Raw genomic sequence first — 23950 nt, 5'->3', positions numbered from 1 at the left:
GTGTAGAAAAGTACAAGCTACAAAAATTAAAACTAAACTAATAACACAAAAAATTGTGCGTTTATCCGTGATATGATATGACCCATTATCACACAACAGTACAGTTAATTGTAAAAATGTACTTTTCTTGCAGCTTTAATAACTACTGTAATCGAATCGAAGTAGTCCAAAATGTATGTGTTACATTTTTACTTTTAACTGTACAATATCAATATTTTATTTGGTGATGTTTAAATGCAATTAACAATTATAATAACTAATTGTAATTAACTAACATTAACTAATTAAAATTATTTTAAATGACTAGGACCACAAATTTGTCATGATTTCATAATGTGACGTGAAAACAATAAAAAATAAATTATGTATATTATGTTCAAAATTGTGGTAACACCATTTATTGTAAATTTGAGATACAATGTATTTTACATTACTAATTTGAGATACAATATATTTTACATATCATTCATAATGATTCAGACTTGAAATAAAATGCATATAACTTACAATGGCTTACCAAAAACTAGCCTCAATTTGATATTTTAAATAATAAACGAAAATATTTTAATAAATAAGAAAGAATGAATATTATGTGACTTATTTAAAAATATTTTAAGCGGGTTACTCACGTATTAAGTCGATATAGCGTTCGACATGTTTCGGTCCAATTTCGAGAACCTTTCTCAAGAGTAGCCATCGTCGCGCTCTCGACATGTAAAGGCGGGGTCGCTACTCTTGAGAAAGGTTCTCGAAATTGGACCGAAACATGTCGAACGCTATATCGACTTAATACGTGAGTAACCCGCTTAAAATATTTTTAAATATGTATAAGTCTCACGGGAGTTTTATACTATGGTGACTTGTTCTTATAATAACCCAATTGTATTATTTTTGCATGTGTATATCAAAATGTTATTGTGCTGTAGGTACAGTGTATCGATTTCGTTTCAATTTATAGATACAATACATGAGACACAACAACCTAAGCTAAGGTAAACGTACCAATGCTCGACATACTACAACATATAATACCAAAGACATATGTAATTCCGTATAGAAAGCTACAGTCTAAGAAAAAAACGTACCTCAGAACCATATAGGAAACGGTACGGTGGCCTAGATGGCGTTACACCTTTTGGGGGACGCTCGGCTAGATGGCACTAATATTCATATTTGACATTTTAACACATATAAAGCTAAGAATATATGCCAAGTTGTCAAACCAAGTTTTAAGCTTGTGTCGAGAGATGGCATGTCTATGCACTGTGATTACATATTTTACTTTGACAGTAACTCTCTATAATACTCGATCCTCTTTGATAATACTCTTCTGTCATATTTATTGACTTAAGATTGAATTGTTATAACATAACAAATATGACATTGAAGTGTCATAGTGTCGAAAACTGGTACTTTTACCATATGTCATAGTCATATGGTAACACTATAATTTATTATGTGCGTTTATCTGGACAAATACTACCCATGTTCCTATTTTTTAAATTGATAAATGCGTTTAGTAAACAAAACGTGGGAACTATTTCGTGATTGTACCAAGCTTCACTTGTGAAAGTCATTCTTATTCATAGCCAGTATTCTCCAAAATCGTGTAAATGTGTATGACCTAACACAAATTCATACTATACACAAAATAAGTACAACATAAATACTATATTACTAATGGCAAAAACCGGCATGATTGTGATAACATAATCAATGGATTCAAATACTATTCGCTGTAAAATACTTCTAAAATTATAATTTCACTCGCAAGCCAACTTGCTGTCGAACGAGCTAAGCGCTATACCGAACGCCTGCAGAGCACACAGCGGATATCTAAAGTCCATAGTGAAAACGTCCTCCGATATGCGACCGAATTGCATAACAACATAGTCCGGTTCAGAATCGTGTACAATTTGGAAGTTCTTAACACTTGCCTGGGTTACCCTTCCGTGGAAGTTGAGAACGTAGGATTGTGTCTCGTCGTTCCAGACAGGGGTCTTGTTGTGTAGTACGACTATTTCGTCTAGGTTTTGTAGTTTGAGGCGCTCTAGCAGGGTTTCGCTGTCGTCTTCAGGGGCGATTGTGACGCGCTGACGGTCGGGCGTCATGCCTGGCAGGATCACGGTCATTTTGCGAGGGCCTTTGAAGCCTAGTACGTTGGTGTCCTGGAAAATTTAAAATATTCCTTGATTTTTTTTCCATAAAAAATGTAAAATACATGGAATGTTGTCTCCGACAAAACGACCCAATCGTTTGCTTATCATAAGAAGATTTGTTTGTGACTTTATTTATTATTAAGGACTTTATACGAACAACCTGTTAAAGCAGTAAATTAGTCCAGAAGTTTCCGCTAAACTGCCTCCAGTCCCACGATAAAAGTAGGTACCTTCAGTAGAACTATAGACATATTAGTTATTTATTCACTCACACCCCTTTCTTCCCGTGGGTGTCGTAGAAGGCGACTATGGGATATGGGTTAAATTGTGGCGTAGGCGAGAGGCTGGCAACCTGTCACTGCAATGTCAGTTTCGTTTTCTTTCAACCCCTTATTTGCCAAGAGTGGCACTGAAGCTTTAGTAGTTTCATGTGTTCTGCCTACCCCTTTATGGGTCCCCCCTTATGTATGTATTCACTCACATAGACAACAGCAGCTAGCTCATGCCTCGTATTGGCTCGATCATGTTTCCTCCACGCTTTTCCATTATCATACACAGTAAAAGCGGTCCCTAGTAAATTAGACCGAAGCTTTCCGGCGAAACTGTCGGCAGTTCTGGTCAGCTCCGTTGGATCCGTGGAAATTAGGTAGTTGGACGTTGCTGATTTTTTTCTTTTGCGGGCTGTAGAAGAAAATAAACTCTTATTAGAGTTAACGATAACTGGTGTACACGATTATAAGGAGTCAAGATATGAGGATCTTGATCTCCTGAGGGAGTGAGGGATAAGCGCGGATCCAGCTTCGTGCCCAAGGGGGAGGGGGGGGTCACGTGGTAAAGGCCCGGGGCCCCACTTAAGGGGGGGGGGTCATGACCCCCTGGATCCGCGCATGGTGAGGGAACGATCAAGAAGATTTATCGACAGTTTTGTTCCTTTTACCTTTCGTAAACCTTGTTTAAACGAGATCGAGTAAATCTAATAGGTTGCAAGGTATATATTGGTTATGGTTTGTTGTTAATCTTATCTAAACATTTAAATAATTCATTTATAACGTAGTAAAAACTAGTTATCTTTCTTTTTCAAGTGGTAATGAGGAACTTATGTTTCATTCTAGGATTGAAGAAGTTAAGTGTGTAGGGGATAAGACAAAAATACTATAAATTTTTTCCCAAGATTTACAATCGCTTAGAATATTGAAAGGGATATTTTTTTACTACGATTGTTGTCTTACCAGCTAAAAGGAAAACTTTCTTCCCATAATCCTTCTCCAGATGCAGGAAGTATGTAGGGTAAAGTCCCCGGTCCATGCCTTTCCTGTCGCGCGCTATCCGGCACTTGTACAAGGTTCCGTGTCTCGCTGGTGTCACTACGAACGTCTCTACGGCACCCTCTACGGAACCCTCTATTTCTACCGCCTGTGGAATAAAAGCGTACGATTATTAAAAGTAGGAACTGTGGATATAACTAACTTAGAAATCCCCCGAAATGTTTATTTCAGACTTAGATATTTAAAAGCCCGCTAAACCAAACTTTTTAAAACATGTCTAGTAAACTAGCTTTGTCATAAGAAAATAGTATTATGCTCTCACATCGCACGTCCTTCGACGAAGGCCCAAACCGACACAGCAATCCAGTCCTCTAGGTTTTTTACCTGTCTTCCAGTGTCATGGCCATCTCTCCCGCACACCGTGAGTCCTTATAAGTAGTGTTCTTACCTGGCTCGGAGATGTGTCCCGTTTAGCCCGAGGTTGCAACGGTACCATAGCTGCGTCAGCACTCAGCACAAATGTCATCCGTGCTAACATGGCATACCAACCGACACGGCCATCCTGCACACTGCACGTCCTCGTGAAGTCTTTTACCTGGCTCGGAGATGTCTCCCGTTTAGCTCGTGGTTGCAGTGGCATCACCGCAGCGTCAGCACAAACATCCTAAAGGTGCGTTTAAACGGCGCGCGATAACGCGAGCCGAGCCTGGCTCGGCTCGTGATCCGGCGCGCCACGCGCCGTTTAAACAGCTACGCTCGGCGCGGCTCGGCTCGGCTCGGCAAAGTTCGCGCGATCCATCACTTGTCGGTTTTTTCGACACGGATCAAAGGCGCGCGCGCCATCTTCGGCTCGGCTCGTGTTAATACGCGCCGTCTAAACAGATGGTACAAAGCGCGCGACGACGGAAGTCGAGTTTTAAGTTTTTAACACGCTTTTATTAGGTCGTCGTGTATGTAACTAACTATGTAATGGAATCTACGGAGGCTAATTTAACCATCTTCCAAGGATCGTAGCGTAATGAAAATTGGCAGCTGTATGCAGTTCTGATGACAATACAATAATATGGTACTGTTGAACTGATCTGATGATGGAGCCGGAAGATATGAACTGGAACTACATGATGGAACATCGTATCATAGCTGTTTTTGGGTTTCTTAGAAAAGTCTTGTAATGAACTTTGACTAAGATTAGGTTTCAAAGTCTGATGATGGAGCCGGAAGATATGAACTGGAACTACATGATGGAACATCGTATCATAGCTGTTTTTGGGTTTCTTAGAAAAGTCTTGTAATGAACTTTGACTACGATTAGGTTTCAAAGTCTGATGATGGAGCCGGAAGATATGAACTGGAACTACATGATGGAACATCGTATGAAAGCTGTTTTTGGGTTTCTTAGAAAAGTATTGTAATGAACTTTGACTACGATTAGGTTTCAAGGTCTGATGTTGGAGCCGGAAGATATGAACTGGAATTACATGATGGAACTTCTTATCATAGCTGTTTTTGGGTTTCTTAGAAAAGTCTTATAATGAACTTTGACCACGATTAGGTTTCAAGGTCTGATAATGAAGCCCGAAGACAGGCACTGGCATTCCATGATGGCATATCGTATCATAGTTCTGTTTGCGCTTGTGAGAAAGGCCACGTAATGAACTTCGAACGTTACGTTTTCAACGTTATAACAAACCTATTATTGACCGAAGCGAAGCGAGGCCTAAGCTAGGTTAGGGTTTTCTTGCGACCCTTATGAGCGGAAAAAGGAAAGACCGAATCAGTATATCTAAACTAAGTCAGGTTAGGGTCTTTTTTGTGACCCTTAAATATGCAGCCCAGCCAGGCAATCATGGTCGCGCGATAAACGATAAAACATCGGGCATCGATAGGGACGGCCTGCTGTTTTATCATTTATCGCGCGACCATGATTGCCTAAATAAATATCAACGTAGTATTTAAAATAAGTTGGTTAAGGGTTTTCTTGTGACCCTTAAGAGCAAAAGTAAGAGGGGCTCGGGGGGCGAAGCCCCCGCATAAAAGAAAGATTAACGTAATATTAAAAATAAGTTGGGTTAGGGTTTTCTTGTGACCCTTAAGAGTAAATAAAGGGGGCTCGGCCCCGAAAAAAAGAAAGATTAACGTAGTATATAAAAAAGGTGGGTGTGGGTTTTCTTGCGACCCTTAAGAGCGAAAATAAGGTGGGGGGTGGGGGGTGGCTTTATCAACGAAAAATTTCACGCCACGCTACTGCTAAGCATGTCGCGAAGGTCTACAGTTCCCAGAGCCACTATCAGTCTTTTAGTTGCTTAGCAAAATGTCGCGTCCACGTTCCATATCCAGGTTCAACCCAACGTAAATATACTAGAGTGCGACTGAGAAAATTCAACCCTTTGTCTCTATCCTCTTACAGAGTAAGATGAAATCCTTAAGTTCCGTATTGCATTAATCTTCAAATTAGCGCAGCACTATGAAAAAAATTTCGCGCTCGCTACGCTCGCGATTTTTTCCCTACATGCTAAAATTTCTTCCCAAACCTGCCGAAACTCAAATTCGCTCAACCAACCCACACAACCCTAATCGATTGCACAGGCCGGCACTGGCCGGCATTGACTCCTAGTGATTTCAAGTTGGGCATCTACCGTGCACAAGATGCAAGGCACTACGCAGTGGTGTATTTAGGGTCCCTTATTTTTGCGGTTGGACAGGCTCATGTGGCCCTGAGTAGAGTAAAATTACTTAGTGCTATCCAGATAGAAGAGCTAGATTGTTCTAAAGCTGACAGGTAAAACACCATGCAATACAGACACACTGGCGGAGATGGAGAGAATGTGGGCTCAATAAAATAGAAATTGAAATAAAAATTAAAATTAAATGAATCAATGAAAAACTTTATTGCGATAAGCTTGGTACCTATACATCAGGTGGTATTAATTATTATTAAGTAGCAATACGTGTTAGCCACAAATGGCTTGCGAAATTCGCCTACTTGGAATAAATTTATGTTTAAATTTTAAAGATATTTCATTATTAACGACTAAAAAGTATAAAATAAATTTATAGTTTAAAAAACTCTAGAAAAACACGCTTTTATAAATGCACGTAAAAGCCAAAAATAAATTATGGATCGTTCAAGTTGTCTCTATTTCTGGGATGAAGAGTAAACTCTGTGCTTTTAATTATAATATTTGATTGTAAAAGCGTGGGGCGCTGTAACAGGAAAATCTTTTTGTATAACTTGCTGAGAAATCAAGTTAAACTATATTACGAGAAGCAGTTTACACAGATTGGCGCGCTAACTGGACTTGCAGCACGACTGCAGCGCCCCACGCTTTTACAATCAAATATTATAATTAAAAGCACATAGTTTACTCTTCATCCCAGAAATAGAGACAACTTGAACGATCCATAATTTATTTTTGGCTTTTACGTGCATTTATAAAAGCGTGTTTTTCTAGAGTTTTTTAAACTATAAATTTATTTATCGGCGTTTTCATGTGTTCGAATTATGGAGTGGAGCAATGATATGATTCAAAGCTTTATTGAATTATATGAAGAGGAACCATCAATATGGAACCCAAAACATCTCGGTCACAAAAATCGCAACAATATAATAGGCTTTCGTTCGTATCTACACGGACGGCTCGGCTCGCGTAGGATCGTGCTACCTCGCGCCGTGTAAACGCACAGGCTCGCGTTCGTATTGAGCCGAGCCGCATCTACACGGACGGCTCGGCTCGCGTAAGATCGTGCTAACACGCGCCGTTTAAACGCACCTTCCTCACCGCTGTGGTCACCGTCACCTACTGTTAGCACTTCGATTTGGTTGCCGAGCTCTAAAACCGAATTGTGACGTCATTAGTTGTATAAACACTCATTCAAACAAAAGACGGTAATAGACTGTGTGTAAACAAAAGAAGAAACAAATGTGTCTTTGAGTTCACAGCTAGATTTTCGGCGTAACGCCTGGCCTTAATATGATGCACGTATTTATTTAAGAATAAATGTACGTAACTTTTACCACTAATATTAAGATTTTTTTATTATGCTCAGAGGACTTATTGTATGTTGACATGAAATCATTGAAATTCTATGATTACTTAGTTAACTTCTTTTAAATATACAATAAAACAGTTGATATTGACAGATAGTTTTTATAAGGCCCAAATATTAGTACTACTGTAAATGTGTTGCTTAAATTCGAACTCGGTTAAATCCATTCTACTATAAAGTTTATTCTTTTTCAGGTTATATATATATTTTTATACATAATCAACCTTAAAGCAGGATGGATTTACCCGAGTTTGAAGTTAAGCGACACAAATAAAGTAGTAAGGTACAAGACCAGGGTTCGAAAATATCCGATATTTATAATAAATATCAAAATATCGGATATTTATGATATATATCGGATATATATCAACTTTGATATATATCCATTTTGTATGGAAGGCATATTATTATTTTGTTGCATTATTTATGAATACTACTTTAGATAAGGAAAAATCTACTAAAAAACATAATATTTAGTAGAAAAACAGTAATAAACACATAAAAACTTATATTTTTAACGATGCAATATTTTTTTAACCCATTTTTGTATTGCAAAAATTATAAAAACATGATATATATCGGATATTTATATCCATTGATATATATCGTCGAACTCAGCTGGATATATATCGAATATATATCTTGATATATATCCTCGAACCCTGTACAAGACCCAAAGATACTCGTAGCTGCTTAGGTATATATTCCTGAATCAGCCAGGGATAAGGAAAAACCCCCTTTACTCATCTTCGACTGAGAGACAAAAGATGTTTATGCTTGACTCAGTTATCGGCCGAGTTTCAACATGACATATTAATAAGAATAATTCAGCAAGGAATGAGTACATTAAATTCAATATTTGTCCTGTTCTTTAAAACCACAAATCTAGTTACAAAATTATTGAATCCTTATAACAGTCTTGTCATATTGTAGATTGTTCGTGTGTGTTATTCTTGTATGATATTATAATAACAGCACAATGACGTATATAGTCAGTCCTATACCATGACCTGATTGCATATTTATAAAACATTGTATATGTATGTATGTAAACACTTTATTGTACATAAGACAAGTTAGGATATAGAAATACAGTAAAGTTATGGTGTACAAAGGCGAACTTTTCTTGTATATAAACATACAGTTGATAAAAGGTTAGTTAGTATGTGGGAAAGTATAACTTTCTCAACATCTGACTCAAAGTTATATATTATTTATAAACTAACTCTTCAAGTTTTTTCATATGTATACATATATGGTCCCAATATTCATACAAGTTGATTCATAGCAAAATAGTCACAAGTCAAGTGTTTTCTAGTTTATCCAAGTGATTGATTGACTCATTAGCCATGACTCAGTTCATTGATGAATGGCACCCGTTTCTATAACAACCGGTACAAACAGTACTTAAGCACATGATTTCAGTGAGATATTTGTTCAATATGGTTGTGATATTGTAGGGCAGATAAGATAAGCAGATTTACATACATACATACATACATACAATCACGCCTGTGTCCCATAAAGGGGTAGGCAGAGCACATGAAACTACTCAGGTTTCAGTGCCACTCTTGGCAAATAAGGGGTTGAAAGAAAACGAAACTGTGACATTGCAGTGACAGGTTGCCAGCCTGTCGCCTACGCCACAATTTAACCCATATCCCACAGTCGCCTTCTACGACACCCACAGGAAGAAAGGGGGTGGTGAAATTCTAAGCAGATATAGGCAGATTTATAAGCAGATTTGTGTATCAATAAGTATTGATCAAACTTATGATCAGAGTTTAGAAACTGAAAACAGGTTACAAATATTTGAATGAATTTGCCTATTTGAATAAATACTAATGTAGATTTACAGGTTATGGAGACATTTTTTATTTTATTTTATGTTCCTGCTAAAAAAGACTATATTCAAGATATTATACTACTATATATATTAGATGTAACATAATTTAATTGAACAAATCTTTTAACCCCTCATATGCTTAGACACGGATCCATGCCTGGGAATTATAATCTATTGTTATAAATGTCAAGGTCATTATTTCAATGATCAAAATTGACAGGCCGCTAATGGGGGTTAATTTTTAATATACTGTTTTCTGCAATTCTATCAAAACTTTTGCATTAACATTACTAAGTATATTTACAAAAACAAATATGTACAACTGCAATATGAACGAGAACAAGAAATCATGCTAAATTAATGGAAACATGTATGGAACCAGCAAGCGTTGGTACTTACCATCGTAGGTTGATATTCTATTGGTTTGGAGGGGTATGACTTGGTCTGGATTCACTGGCGACATAAGGAATTGCATGGGCCCATCATAGCCTGTTATTAAACAAAAAGACAATGGCATAACAAAATAAATGAGAAAATCAATGACAATCATGCATGGTTAAATTAAAACATCTATCATTCATAAACACAACATTTTCATTTGAAATTGAGTCACTATTTACTCACCATGAAGTTCGCGGGAACGGCTTCCAGATATAGGTCGCTTTGCTGAACCGACCCTTAGATCATTTGCCTGAACCATACCAGAATTCTGCCTTTTTTGTTTCATCTTTTGCTCCATTATTTGACGCTAAAACAAGAAGTCAACGTTACAGCCTTTATACTCGTTTTTCCTTCTTTAATGCGTAGCACGAGTTATGATTAATTTAGTGGGAAATATTTAAATAATTGATACTCACTTGCTGTTCGATCTTCTGATCCCGAACACTTACTGAAGCCATTTTTGAGCACTTGTCTTGTGACTTATAACTTCACTACACCGCACAGATTTAATTACACATAAAAATAAGCAATTATATATTGAATACTACGATAATTGGCATTTTAAAGCTCATTTTTTGTTTATATATCATCCTTGCCTACCGTTGCCCAGGAATACTGTGTTACCAATAAATTGAAATAGCAATGACAACTGTAAAATGTCAGAAGTGGAAGTTCAAACCTATCGATTCTTCAACAACCCTTTTTAATTAGCTGTTTCGTTCGTCGAATAGAACAATAAATATTAAAATATTTTCTTTTTAATAACAGCTTGTTAAAACAGTCTCAAAATGTTATAAATAATGGAAAATTAGATTTAATTGTCTTGGAACATGCTTGCAACATTTCATTGAATACCGGATACCAACATGACAATAATTTTTGACATTTGTTTGACATTTTTAACCTATTTCTTTCAAAATGGCTCCCACCCGGAGTATCATCGGGTTTTTAAATCCGAAAACTCTTACCACGGTGTTTAGTAACAATATTAACAAAACTACGTGTCGGTTCGTCCATAAATGTAATAAATGTGAAAAATTTCTTGGAGGGCCTGCAATTGCTATTGCATCATTAGTGCACAATAAATTCAATTGTAAGTTTTGACACGCTTTTATTACATCACTGGCATTTATTTATTACCAATATTACGTAGAAAGACCTTCAATCAGATGTATAAGTCAAATGGTTTCCATTGAAAGTTTTTTATTCGCCTTAACGAAACATAACCTCTCACATCTTCAGATAACACGGGTGCTACTAGGCATCGATATATTCACACCACCAACTGTCTGGCCGCTCGCGTGGATTACTACAAGGTGCTGGGAGTTTCAAAGAATGCCTCCGCTAAAGATGTGAAGAAGGCATACTATCAGCTTGCGAAGAAATATCATCCGGATGCAAACAAATCTGATCCCGAGGCGTCAAGGAAGTTTCAGGAAGTTTCGGAGGCTTATGAGGTATTTGATAAGTATACTGATAAGTGACGAAATGGAAATGCAAATAATGCTTGAGATTGTATATTTAAAGTTGTTTTCATAATATAGAAGAATACTTGAGAATAATTATTTACAAATTTCTTTCTTGGTTTCTAAATATGTTACTTTAGTATAGTAGTAATTTCCAATTAGAAAATTGCCATTTGCTAGTAATTTGTCATCAGGTAAGGTTTATGAAAATTATGAAAATACTTGAAGGAATTTTTTAATAAGTTTGTAGTTGTAGGATTGATAATGAATTTCTCATGAATTCTTAAGAGTTTTAAATATGCTTGCTTAAAACCTTAATGTTGTAACTTAATAAAACTGAATGTTAATTATCTTAGCTGAAGCAATAGTTTCAATGTTAGCTTTTCTGTGACAGATTCTCTCTGACGAGAACAAGCGTAAGCAATATGACACCTTCGGCACTACGTCTGAGCAGATGGGTATGGGCGGTTCTCCTGGTGGGGCAGACGGGTTTACCCACCAGTGGCAGTACAAGGCCACCATAGACCCCGAAGAGCTGTTCCGGAAGATATTTGGAGACGCTGGTTTCAAGAGTGAATCTTTTAGTGATTTCGCTGAGAGCCAGTTTGGCTTTGGTGCTGCTCAGGAAGTAAGTACATTTTAAATAAATAACTCGATTGGGCATAAAATATGTACTTATTGCACAACACATAAGGAATGTTACATTGATTACTGCATAGCATTGTTTTGTTAATTTGAAATTGGACATTAATAGACACCACAATTCCTGCTACATATGAAGTTTTCTTAGCTACTGAGTAAGACTAATTCCTATATCTATGGATTAGCCTATATTTTTAATTTTATAATCAGTTTTCATTTTTAACCGTAATTATCTTACATTTGAACAACCAAGTTACCCAAAAAATATTAGAAAAATGTGTTCAGTACACTAAGATTGCCATTTAAATTTAATATAGTGACTGCCTAGAAAGATTAAATTAATTTGACGTGAATGTTGGCTGATAAGATATTTTTTACAGGTCATAGTAAATCTCCGCTTCACGGAGGCAGCACGAGGCGTGAACAAGGATGTGAACGTGAACATAGTAGACACGTGTCCGAAGTGCCAGGGCTCCCGAGCTGAACCGGGCACTAAGGCTATCAAGTGCACGTACTGCAATGGTACGGGGATGGAGACGTTCTCGCGAGGTATGTACATACCACAATAATTTATGGATAGATTTTGGAAGAACTTAAGATCACCACACCACAGTATAATAAAGAGTACTATCGTACAGTATGGCCACTCCCGCTCCCCGCTGAAAATGCCGCCCACCCCCTCTCGGTTACCTCACGGTTACCGCCTGTCAAAAACGCGACCAGTCGACCTGTCATATTGACGATAGTACTCTTTATTATATTGTGGTGTGGTGATATTAAGTTCTTCCAAAATCTATCACTAGATGATAGGCTACTAGACTCGTATCGAATTTAGCACATCAAGTTATTGTTTTCTGTAGTATTGTGTCATGTTTTGGAGAGCCAAAACATGCCAGGAGCGAGCCCTTAGATTTTTCGGTCACATGAGATCAGATCACCAACGCATAATATGGAGAAGTCCTGTCCTTGGGGCGAATGAACAGTAACTGCGCTTGGGGTGGGGTTCGTAAGAGATGGTCTGACTGTGTGAAGAAGTCGACTGGCGGCAGCCTATACCGTGTAGTCCACATGGCTTGTGACCGGGTTCAATGGAGACACGCTACTTGTGGTCGCGATTCTCAGCATTGAGGGAACGAGGAAGAAGAAGTGATAGTGAGCAAGAATGTGAACGTAAAAATAGTTTATTTAAGCGTATGGCGTATGCTTGCAGACAATTAATATTATAAGTCGACATCCAGGTTACGCAACGAACCGATCGCGTCAGGTGTCAAATTGGTATAGAGATCCGCGCGGGCTGCCTTGGAAACGTCTCTTAGGGCATCGTTCGACTATGTGCTGGGCAGTTTGATCCTCAAGGCCGCAGTCACATAACGGACTCTCGTTCCATCCCCATTTGTATCGCAAGTGATTGCATCTGCCATGACCCGTGCGAATTCTATTTAGGCGGCACCAAATGATGCGTGAAAATTAGTAGTAGAGTAGTATGTTATTTTGTGTCCTGGGATAATATTAGAGAAATGAAACTTTTGTCAATTCAAATTATCTTTGAAATTTAATCTTACAATTCTCTCATCTACTCCAAGGTTAGCTGGAAGAGATCCCTTATAGGGTTACCCCTCGCCTTTGTATCTCTATTCCTAAAAATTGTATGTAAACTGTTGTACACAATACAGTGATTACTACTACTACTACTTCTTTTCTTTTTAACCCCTGACGCAAAAACGACGGGGTGTTATAAGTTTGACGTGTCTGTCTGTTTGTCTGTCTGTCTGTCTGTCTGTCTGTGTGTGTGTCTGTCTGGCATCGTAGCTCCCGAATGGATGAACCGATTTAGATTTCGTTTTTTTTTTTGTTGTTTTAGTTTTGGGAGTGTTTTTGAATATTCGGTAAATATTCGGTAGCTCGGAGTTTTTATGTTCGTATTCGGCCGAATAAGTGAATATTTACCGAATAAACAAAGTAAATAACTAATGTAAATCTTACGTATTCATTGGATAATAAATCTTTTTAAGGTCTAAAAAGAGAGAAACCTATAGTCAAAATGTGTTAATGAACGTCCCCTTTTAAAACATGCGTAACCGAATATTCGGGAATGTTCGGTTTCTGAAAATGTTCGGCCGAATATTCGTATTCGGCAAAGTCCATATTCGGCCCATCTCTAGTTCTTAGCCATATTTTTTAAAGAATAGACTAATAATCTGCCATTGATCCTTGATAGCATAATTCACGTAGATTTGAAGTGTTTAACTTTTATTTATGACTCTAGGTCCTTTTGTGATGCGGTCTACTTGCCGACACTGTCACGGGACGCGCATGTTGATCAAATTCCCCTGCGTCGAGTGTGAAGGGAAAGGCCAATCGGTAAGTACGGCAATTTTACACCAGAGGGCAGTACTAGCACAAATTGTGTAACTATTGTAATTAATAGAGAACGAGTGTATGTGATGTCCTATAAACAGTTTTTTGAATACATATTTTTCAATTTGAATATGCAAAAATGATAAAGACTCTCTCTCGAAACTTGAAATCTCGGTTTCGTAATAGGTGTTCTGTTTCTCCTAGTGGAGCCCCCTACGAAGATTTTTCCGAAATTTTGCCTATTGTAAATGGTAGGCTCAGATTTAGCTTTATAACAGATTCAGACTCAATGGTTTATCCACATGATAAACACATAATTATCTACATAAGCGCGACCACCTGACCCGGTATTTCCGGACCGATACGACCTTTCAAATCAGTAATCAGTTCTTCAAGCTAAGAGCGTACACCCATCTTTCACACGCCGGCAACGCACGTCCAACACCTCTGGTGTTTCGGGTGTCCATGGGTGGCAGTGATCGCTTACCATCAGGCGACCTGTCTGCTCGTTTGCCTCCTATCCCATAAAAAAAGTAAATACGCACACAACACACACATTGGATTTTTAATAACATTTAATTTTGTCCAACCCATTGCTAGGCCGAAATCCATTTACCTTGGTTTGAATGTTTCAATTTTATGATGCAGGCAACTAAAATAATAGACTCCCAATCGCACGATACTGTCTACTATTAACTACACTTGTTTTTTTTTTTCTAGGTACAACGCAAGAAAGTAACAGTCCCAGTGCCCGCGGGCGTGGAAGACGGTCAAACCGTGCGCATGGCGGTCGGCAACTCGGAGATATTCGTCACGTTCAAGGTTGAGGCCTCCAAGTACTTCCGACGCGACGGACCAGATGTACATTCGGACTGCACGGTAAGTGGACCGTGCTCATAGGTACTAGGGGGTTAAAATTTCTGAACAACATGGTTTTATAACACGTTTCTTTAAATTAAATCATTCAAACAACTCGACGACATATGAGGGAAAGACATGTTGTAGTGTACCTACGGTGCGCGCACCGAGTAGGGAAGGTATATCCGAGGTTCCGCGGAGTGTTTATATACCGTTACCAGTCCTAATGTACAGTGACTCATACAGGGCAAGAGGGTACCCAGTTAATTCCAAAGTGTTGTAGAGCTTCACAGTTGAATACTATAATAAAAACCCCGAGAAACAATTGTCATCTAATCATCTTACTACTGACTGACTGATTCTTAGTTTCACAACAGTTGAATGTGTGAGAAAATAAGGTTTATAACAATCATCATTAAATATTGTTTACAGATTTCCGTGTCTCAAGCTTTACTTGGTGGGACTGTCCGGATACAGGGCCTGTATGAAGACCATACACTCCAGGTTTGTACAGAACATTTTTTTTTTAAATTATTAAAAGTTCACGAAAACGTTTTAGAATGGTGACCTGTAGAGCAGAACATCCAGAATATCCAGATATACGAAAAAAATAGCAATAATTAAAACGGAGACCTTCGCTGACGCCTTTGCCCAACAATGAGTACGAATAACGAATAATTATCTTCTGGGCGAGCTCACTCCATCGTAGGCCGTCTTTGCCTTTGGCTAGTCTGTGGCCAGGAGTAAGCCCATTTATAATAATAAAAAAAGGCGTTGGTTTTATCTAATTGGTACAGTAAAAATCAAAGAGGATCAAGTATTATAGAGAGTTACTGTCAAAGTAAAATATGTTATCACAGTGCATACACTGCCATCTCTCGACACAAGCTTAAAACTTTCAAACCTCAGTTTTGACAATTTGGCCCATATTCTTAGCTTAATATGTGTTAAAATGTCAATTATTTAATATTAGCGCCATCTAGCCGAGCGTCCCCCAAAGGTGTAACGCCAACTAGGCCACTGTACCTTTTTCTATATGGTTTGAGGTACGTTTTTTTTTAGAATGGCTGTCTATACGGAGTTAAAACTGATAAATGAGTTTGATAAAAATGGATATTTGTTGCAGATTTTACCAGGCACATCGTCACACAGGTTGATCAGGCTGTCGGGGAAAGGCATGAAGCTGGTCAGCAAGCATGGCTACGGCGACCATTACGTCCACATCAAAATAAAGGTAAGTTTTATGTGTTTCCCATTGTCAATATACCATGAAAGTGCTGGTAGCCTAGCTGTAAGAGCAGTCCTCGACTCGTAGAGTTTTTCGGATCATATAGCCTGGCAAAAAAGCAGTAGAAAGAAATAGGGACGCATCCGTCTAAGTATGTAAACCGTTTCTCATGTGGCAACTATTGAGTCACTTTTGTATGATAACAGTTAGTGTTGCTATGATAAAAAAAAATGTTACATTTCTACTCTTGGCAAGCATTATGTCTGAAAGTCAGACGACAGTCGTGTTTGTCTATGCACTTTTTCCCCTGCAAAAAAAACGAACTAGTATGTAATTTCATTTGCAGAACGATTTGTATGGTGAATTACCTATATTGCTTCTGTTCTGCTTCCGTTAAGCGGCAATTACACAGTCGTTCACTGCATGAAAACGGTTCCTGGCAACCTCATACTTTCCATGCGGTGACCGCATTAGTAAACGACGCACTGTGCGCCCATATTGCATCAAGTGACGTTCTGGCGGAACTTTAAGTTCTCTTAAAGTGTTACCTTTGGTACCTCATCTAATCAAATCGACTGATAACTCGAATGTTTCAGAAAAATCTTCATAGTTTTATGTCTTCTAAAACTGACTCGAGGACTATATCTGTTCTTTTCTATAATCCTCAGGTCCCCGCAACATTGAACGAGAAGCAGAAGGCGCTCATCTACGCATACGCTGAGTTAGAAGAGGACACGCCTGGCCAAATACTAGGTGTCTCGTATGACAGAGATGGTAAGAAATAAAACTATTATGCTTCGTGGTAGAACCGCTTTATATTGTAGGTGTAAAAGTTATTGAAAAATTCACGATCTAGGACATGCAAAGTGGTGATAAACATAACCACAAAATTAAAATTTTCCCCGAACGACCTTTTGGACCGATTTTCATGAAACATGGCTAAGAACATTTCTCGACTAAGTTTCAGCTTTCAAATAAAAACTAAATCGAAATCGGTTCATCCGTTCGGGAGCTACGATGCCACAGACAGACACACACACAGACAGACAGACAGACAGACACGTCAAACTTATAACACCCCGTCGTTTTTGCGTCGGGGGTTAAGAAAACCGTGATTTTTTCAATTGATTTTAATTAAATCTGTCTGGGGCTTCTAAAATTCACTCACCAAGCTAGCCGAAATTATCAACCCCATTTGTTTTCCAGAAAAGTCTAAATCTAACACCAAAAAACAGGATACCATACACGAAGCTAACCGCGACTCAGAGGATACGCGACGGGAAAAAACCCAACCAACATTTCTAGATAATCTAGTAGAGACTTACAGGGTCAACAAACCCTTGTTCATAATAGGTTTCGTCATGTCTATGATTGTGTGTAGTTTGGTGATTATGGGCGACCCGCAAGATTTGCATAAGCATGCAGCGAATGATTATCTGAATACAGAAAGGGAAGATAGAAGTGTGAACGGGCCTTTAGGTTATCAGAATGCTTTGAAAAGAGAGAGAGAAAAGAATCCTGAATTGTATGACGCGTGAATGAGAGATAAATTGTTTTGTTGTCGCGATACGTTGATGTAAATATTGTTTAGAATTCGTTTAAGTCGGATTACTTGACTCTTTATTTTTATTCCGTTTTTTTTTTCACAAAATGATAAACATGAATGATGTATACATTCAACCAATTGGAACCCTAGGCCACTGAAGAACTATACATAGTAACGTCACAGTATAATAAAGAGTACTATGATACTATCGTACAGTATGGCCACTCCCGCTCCCCGCTGAAAGCGCCGCCCACCCCCTCTCGGTTGCCTCACAGTTACCACCTGTCAAAAACGCGAACAGTCAACCTGTCATATTTCACTCATACAAGCATAGTACGCGTTCACCTACACGAGCTTAGACTGTGTGCTAGGAACGCGCCTCTTTCATATACATGATCGACAGTATCCGAGATGTGGTGACGTTATAAATCAGATTGTAAGAATTTTCTTACTGCTTGTCATTTTGACATGATTGAAGAGTGGCCTCGGGTGGTAATTGGTTGACTGTAATTGTCATCTCAGTATTTTTAACATTTTTTTTTATTGAGATGATAATGATAACTGTCATAACTCATAAGTTAACAATACAACACACAAATGGAGAAACATGTATTGATATCTCGACTAGATAATTCTGTAGGCCACCATAAATTTGACGTCGCATTGAAGTACATAGTTCGAGAACATTAATAATTGAAAACGAATCTAATATTAAGAGCATAAAACAATGTTCAGATATTTTTGTTCATGAAAGTGTTTAGATGTAACTGAACGCGATAATAAATTGATCATACCAATGCCGCTGTGGCGCCATGTAGTTGAGCTGTATAAATTACACTCCTACGACATATTTCTCCACTTAGGCACTGGTCTCACCGCGAGCTAGTAAGCTATACCGGCTATAGCTATCGGCTATAAAAACGAACAAAAGATAAGCACTCCCGTCCAAATAAAAGAGACACGGCGATATTGATAGCTCACCGCTGGGCGAGTAACTATAAACATCGCCGTGTCTCTTTTATTTACGCGGGAGTGATTATCTTTTGTTCGTTTTTATAGCCGATAGCTCATATTGTTTACTAGCTCGCGGTGGGACCAGTGCCTTAGTAACTAAACGAATTATAATAATAGGCAAAAAATCGTATGTTTCAGTAATTCAGTGAACATGCTCTATGTCATAAAATACACAGTGAATATGTTATATTCCGACATATTTATTAATTTATTACGAAAGTTTGACTATTTATAAGTGCTTTTTGAATGCTTAGTTTATCCACCAAAGGGATATAGTATGATGGTTAGAAAAATGTAAAACATTATTTCGAATACACGAAATTGCTAGAAAATATTGTTGTTTCATTTTGCATCCTATTTGGCTACCCCTTACCATCATGCTATAATCCCATCTACAAAAACCGGGTAGGGTAAGGTGGGCAACAGAGAACCAGTGGTACACAAGGAACCAACGGTTTTATTCAAAAATGCGACGTTGCCAAACTGCACTGCGAACATAGGCACGCGCCGCTAAGGTTCCCCCGCTCGCTCCCCAGTCGGCGGCCGGTCCGCGTTGAAATTGCACGTGTAGTGAAGTATTTTGTGATTTTGGACAAGAAAACGGAAAAAAATTAAGTATTTAGTTTTTTTATTTTCTCAGAATGTAGTTATGTTTGATTTATCTAATTAATCAGTTGTGCGGAGTGACTATTTCTCTATCTTTTTGACATTCACTGATGCGGCTTTCTTGTGCCGTTTATTTTTTACCGAATTTAAAAAGTGAAAATGTATATCTAGCACACATTGAACCACAAGGCTAGAGTACTCAATGAACCAGGAGGTTCTCTAGGTAATTCTCTAGTTAGCCTTTGGAAGGTCTATTTTGTACAACTTTTGCCATGTTTAAGAGTTAATATAAATATATCTAATATAACGTTACTATATAGTACAAAAATATATGATAATACATATATTATTTAAGTTTTTTGAAGTGCAAGACTTTATTTTTCATATAACGAAGAATATTGTGACGGTTACATTAGTAAACTACTCTTAGTTTAAATAAATAAGCATTTTTGACATTGTAAATGTTGTATTTATTAAATTGCCCCATATTTACCTAAATCAGTTTGTATATTTTGCAATTATTTATCAAAAACTATGCAATTATATAATGGTAGGTTCATTGTGTACTAGGCCGGTTCATTGAATACATAGTACCGGTTCAGTCTGTACCAGAGATTGTACACAATGAGCCATTATTCATCTTTTAAAAAAACTAAAATATCTCGACTTCTATTCAGTTTTATTAAAAAATAATGATGAAAATTTAGAGCTAGATAAATAACAAATGCACTGAATAAAAAAATATTGAATTTGGACCTATTATGACTGACTTATTAAGATTTAAATTTTTGGTGGCTCATTGTTGGCAACCTCACCCTACAGTCCACTTGTTACCATCAAGTTGTTCCGTTGATGGTCCTGGGTTCGAATCCCGGTTAGGTCATTTTTTTGGGTGATGAGTAAACTCCGACCGTCCATATTGCCTGCCATATTTCTGAATATCTCGAAAATTACTTATGTTATTGATGAACAACACTGAGGATGGCTAAAGCAAAAGTTCGGAGTTCAAATTGAACAGTTCATTATGCTAGGAAACTGCGAGGGTCAAAATTTTGTTCATCCGTTTCGCCGCCATTGACTTGATATTAAGGCAGTACGACGGATCACACGTTACGACTTAATATGTTTTACGGACTGTTAAAAAAAAAATCTGCAAGGTTTATTTATAAATACTCAATGAAATTTTGACTATTACCTACAGAAAAGAGAAAAGGTTAAAGCAGTGAAGGATGTATGTAAGTAGACTGAACGATTTAAGATCAGTGTGCGCAGTCGAATGCACAAACGCTCACGATAACATCTCTTTCGTAGCTATCTATCTCTATCGCTCTTGCGGATTGGCGCGATAGAGCCAGACTACATTTCTACGGCGTTTCGCATCGCAGAAAAATGGTTACGGGGTCTGACCTCCCAAATAACAATCGCAAAATGCCCTTGCAATTAATAAATTTTTCAGTACAGATGGTGTTTTTTTTACGCACTAGTGCGAGAAGTGGTTCATTATATGGCAGGTCGAAACCGGAGGCTCATCTGTACTGAAAAAACGAACCGTGCGAAAAGGAAAAATGCCCTTCGGTCGTGTTTTAATTTATCGCCACTCGTTTCGAACTTCCTTTTTTACGGACTTGTATCGTAATGTACTATAACAAAACTGCTTTTTATAGGTAACACCATCTAATGAAATGGAAACCCTGTATAAGTCTCGTGTGAGTTGAGATAGCTCGAAATATTCATTAAGGGCCACTTGCACCAACGAAAATGGAGGGTTGACCCGAGGGTTAACCCACCATTTTATATGGAATTTGACAGTTGACAGCCTACTAACCCTGAGTTAAGTGGTTGGGGCAAGTGGGCCTAAATATATCGAATAGGTATGTTCGAGAAGTAATTCGTTAGTTGTAAAATGAGGAGCTAGAATAAAAGTAAAGAAGTATTGTGTATTATAAACAGTGATCGGAACTATGGGAGTAAAACTTTAACAAAACTTGCTAAGTGGACATTATAGAGTGCCTACAGCCATAAAAATATTTTCCCCTCAATAGCTCGGAAACACGTGTTTTGTCCTTTAATACCAGCGGGTAAAAACGCATTTTATCCACTAGTGGGTAAAGTAATTTGATCTTGAATAAAGTCAAATTAACTGCTTTAAAATTGATAAAAGTAGGTGAATCTAGTAATAAAGATGATTTACCACCTGTGGAACTACTGGAAGCAGTGATAAACGCATTTTTTGCGTTGTAGTTTCCTCGCTATAGTGAGGGGAAAAGTTTTGTGTTACACTCGGGTGCAAATGTATTTTACTTCTCGTGTGTTAAAAAACTCGCAAGTTCAGGATTCTATTCTCGAACCTAAAATACAACTTTGCCCCCTTGTATAACAAATAACTATAATATCCTTGTAGTAATGTATTGGAAATCTTCGATTCAGGTATAGAATCAAATTTAACCTGATCTGAAAATAAAAATCTTGGTTTTCTTTTTTAATCTATGTCAGCTCTAAGGTTTTGTTAAAGTTTTACTCCCATAGTTCCGATCACTGATTATAAAATAGTAGTTAGTATGTAAATTCATAGGAGTCTATAGAATAAAATTGAATAGGTACAGTCGAGTTCATAAATATCTGTACATTTCTTCACCTTAACTCTTAGCAATAAGGTGAAAAAATGTACACATATTTATGAACTCGACTGTACTGTTATGTACAAATTAAAATAAATTTGCTATTCAAAGAAAAAGGTTCCTTGTGCTCATTGAATAAAGAACTTAGATATGGAACACCTCTAATGTGGCTTTCCATCAAAGAAGATCCTTATGACTAATGAATAAAGATCTTTTTATTGGAATTTCAGATGAAAAGCTATAAACATAAGTACTCGTAGTCATAGTCAACAAGTAAGTGAAAACACAGACACGTGATCTAACAAATGTCCACAGGCAAGAAACAGTCCGTAGCAGAGAACCAAACCCTCGTAGACGCCGTGAAAGAAGCTCTTAAGGACAAGAAATCCGTCGAGGGAGAGGCTCAGAAGACAGAGGGCGCCACCGAAGCGACGGAAGAGCTCAAAGAATCTAAGAGGAGTAAAGCGTAGTACTATCTGGACTTTGATCTAGCTGCGATAAATGGAACGAGTAAATGAAAATGTATAAGAAGCCGCGCACAAAAGAAAGTCGCCGTCAATAGAATTTGTGAACAATGTAAACAAACCTTGTAGTCAAAATGTCTTTAATTTCCATTCTAACTCATCAGATACTGGCTAAATCCATGTGTTATTTAATCAATTCATATCACATTATGATCCCCAACCTTCAATATAATAAAATTGTGCTAAATATCGATATTTTATAAAATGGTTTGTTTACATTGTTGACAATTTCTATTGACGGCGACTTTATTTAGAAATGTATCTGGGCCGCTTATCAAAACTTATTTGAAATATGAAAATGTAGGTTTGTATTCCCATTTCCATAATTATATTAGGTCAGTAACAAATACAGCTTGGCAAAAAAAGAGTAGAAATTGAACTAATAATTTTTATAATAGCAACACTTTTCTGATACAGAAGTGTCAAAATAGTTGCCACATGCAAAACGGTTTACATAGACGGTGGCGCCCCTATTATTTTCTACTTTTTTTTGCCAGGCTGTACCTACTTTGTATCGCAGCTAGTGTCTTGAGGAATGAGAGAGGCACACTGACATTTTATCCCGACAGGCGGCGCCTGTGCAAGTGCCTAGGCATGTCACTGTCATTCATGTGTGAGAGAAAAAAAATCATCTGCTCGCTCTCACGTATGAAATTCTTTATATGTGCAATGGACTAATAGGGTGGCGCCATCTGTCATAACCTTTGAGTGTGCCTCCTCATTGGCTTTTGGGTCTAACACAACTGGCAGATATTTTTTTTCTACTAGTACTGTATGTTACGACGTTGTATTTGCGATTTGATAGCCAGTTGTGCCAGATATGCACACTATGGAACTCAGCGCTTATAAATGAAATGTTTACTTCCTTATAGCAGAAATAATTCCAATATTTGATATAAATTCCTATAAATTGACTGACATACGGATTTGAATGTTCATTCTGGTTTATTTTTAGTATTGTGTTTATTTAGATTTGCATCATATTTTCTTATGATTTTGTCTTACACAATTTCTGTAGTGTACAGTTCTGTGATACGTTAGATAGCAATAATAGTTATTTTTTATACAAGGGGGCAAAGTTGTATTTTAACGCCGAGTGTGGAATTGAAAAACGAGCAAGTGAAAGGATTCTATAGTTGAACCACGAGCGAAGCGAGTGGTTCGAGAATAGAATCCTGAACTTGCGAGTTTTTTAACACACGAGAAGTAAAATACATTTGCACCCGAGTGTAACACAAAACTTTTCCCCCCACTACAGCGAGGAAACTACAACGCAAAAAATGCGTTTATCACTGCTTCCAGTAGTTCCACAGGTGGTAAATCATCTTTATT

At 37.6% G+C, this 23950-nt stretch overlaps 2 protein-coding genes across 4 annotated transcripts; one reads left to right on the top strand and one right to left on the bottom strand.

The window, feature by feature from the left end:
- Positions 1 to 875: 875 nt before the first annotated feature.
- LOC125236109 (protein king tubby) lies at positions 876 to 10353 on the bottom strand. The gene is made up of 8 exons (XM_048142805.1): positions 10175 to 10353; positions 9942 to 10065; positions 9717 to 9806; positions 7195 to 7254; positions 3873 to 4045; positions 3389 to 3572; positions 2641 to 2840; positions 876 to 2168 (listed from the first exon to the last, which is right to left on the bottom strand). The coding sequence occupies exons 1-8, from the start codon at positions 10214 to 10216 to the stop codon at positions 1764 to 1766; spliced, it is 1278 nt and encodes a 425-aa protein (XP_047998762.1). The 5' UTR covers positions 10217 to 10353; the 3' UTR covers positions 876 to 1763.
- A 308-nt stretch (positions 10354 to 10661) lies between these two features.
- LOC125235711 (protein tumorous imaginal discs, mitochondrial-like) lies at positions 10662 to 23669 on the top strand. 3 transcript variants are annotated; one of them, XM_048142276.1, is made up of 10 exons: positions 10662 to 10851; positions 11001 to 11215; positions 11619 to 11852; positions 12247 to 12415; positions 14133 to 14227; positions 14945 to 15103; positions 15515 to 15586; positions 16209 to 16316; positions 16979 to 17084; positions 22410 to 23669. In XM_048142276.1, the coding sequence occupies exons 1-10, from the start codon at positions 10677 to 10679 to the stop codon at positions 22562 to 22564; spliced, it is 1488 nt and encodes a 495-aa protein (XP_047998233.1). In that variant the 5' UTR covers positions 10662 to 10676; the 3' UTR covers positions 22565 to 23669. The 3 variants fall into 3 exon arrangements, with proteins under 3 accessions (XP_047998233.1, XP_047998235.1, XP_047998232.1); XM_048142278.1 differs by lacking the exon at positions 22410 to 23669 and adding an exon at positions 21141 to 21169; XM_048142275.1 differs by lacking the exon at positions 22410 to 23669 and adding an exon at positions 17517 to 18068.
- Positions 23670 to 23950: the final 281 nt, after the last annotated feature.

The sequence above is a fragment of the Leguminivora glycinivorella genome, chromosome 18 (genome assembly GCF_023078275.1).
Source record: "Leguminivora glycinivorella isolate SPB_JAAS2020 chromosome 18, LegGlyc_1.1, whole genome shotgun sequence".
In the NCBI taxonomy this organism is placed as follows: domain Eukaryota; kingdom Metazoa; phylum Arthropoda; class Insecta; order Lepidoptera; family Tortricidae; genus Leguminivora; species Leguminivora glycinivorella.
Note: the sequence above shows the minus strand (reverse complement) of the source record. Positions and strands in the feature narration are given on the sequence as shown.

Bases quoted from the DNA above. Each gene is read 5' to 3' on its own strand.
- LOC125236109 (XM_048142805.1), bottom strand. From the start codon at position 10,216: ATGGCTTCAGTAAGTGTTCGGGATCAGAAGATCGAACAGCAA. The intron at 3,573-3,872 runs GTAAGAACACTA...TTTATTCCACAG, and splicing joins GGGACACATCTCCGAGCCAG to GCGGTAGAAATAGAGGGTTC. The intron at 2,841-3,388 runs GTAAGACAACAA...TTTCTTCTACAG, and splicing joins GAAAGTTTTCCTTTTAGCTG to CCCGCAAAAGAAAAAAATCA.
- LOC125235711 (XM_048142275.1), top strand. From the start codon at position 10,677: ATGGCTCCCACCCGGAGTATCATCGGGTTTTTAAATCCGAAAACTCTT. The intron at 14,228-14,944 runs GTAAGTACGGCA...TTTTTTTTCTAG, and splicing joins GTGAAGGGAAAGGCCAATCG to GTACAACGCAAGAAAGTAAC. The intron at 17,085-17,516 runs GTAAGAAATAAA...TTTGTTTTCCAG, and splicing joins TGTCTCGTATGACAGAGATG to AAAAGTCTAAATCTAACACC.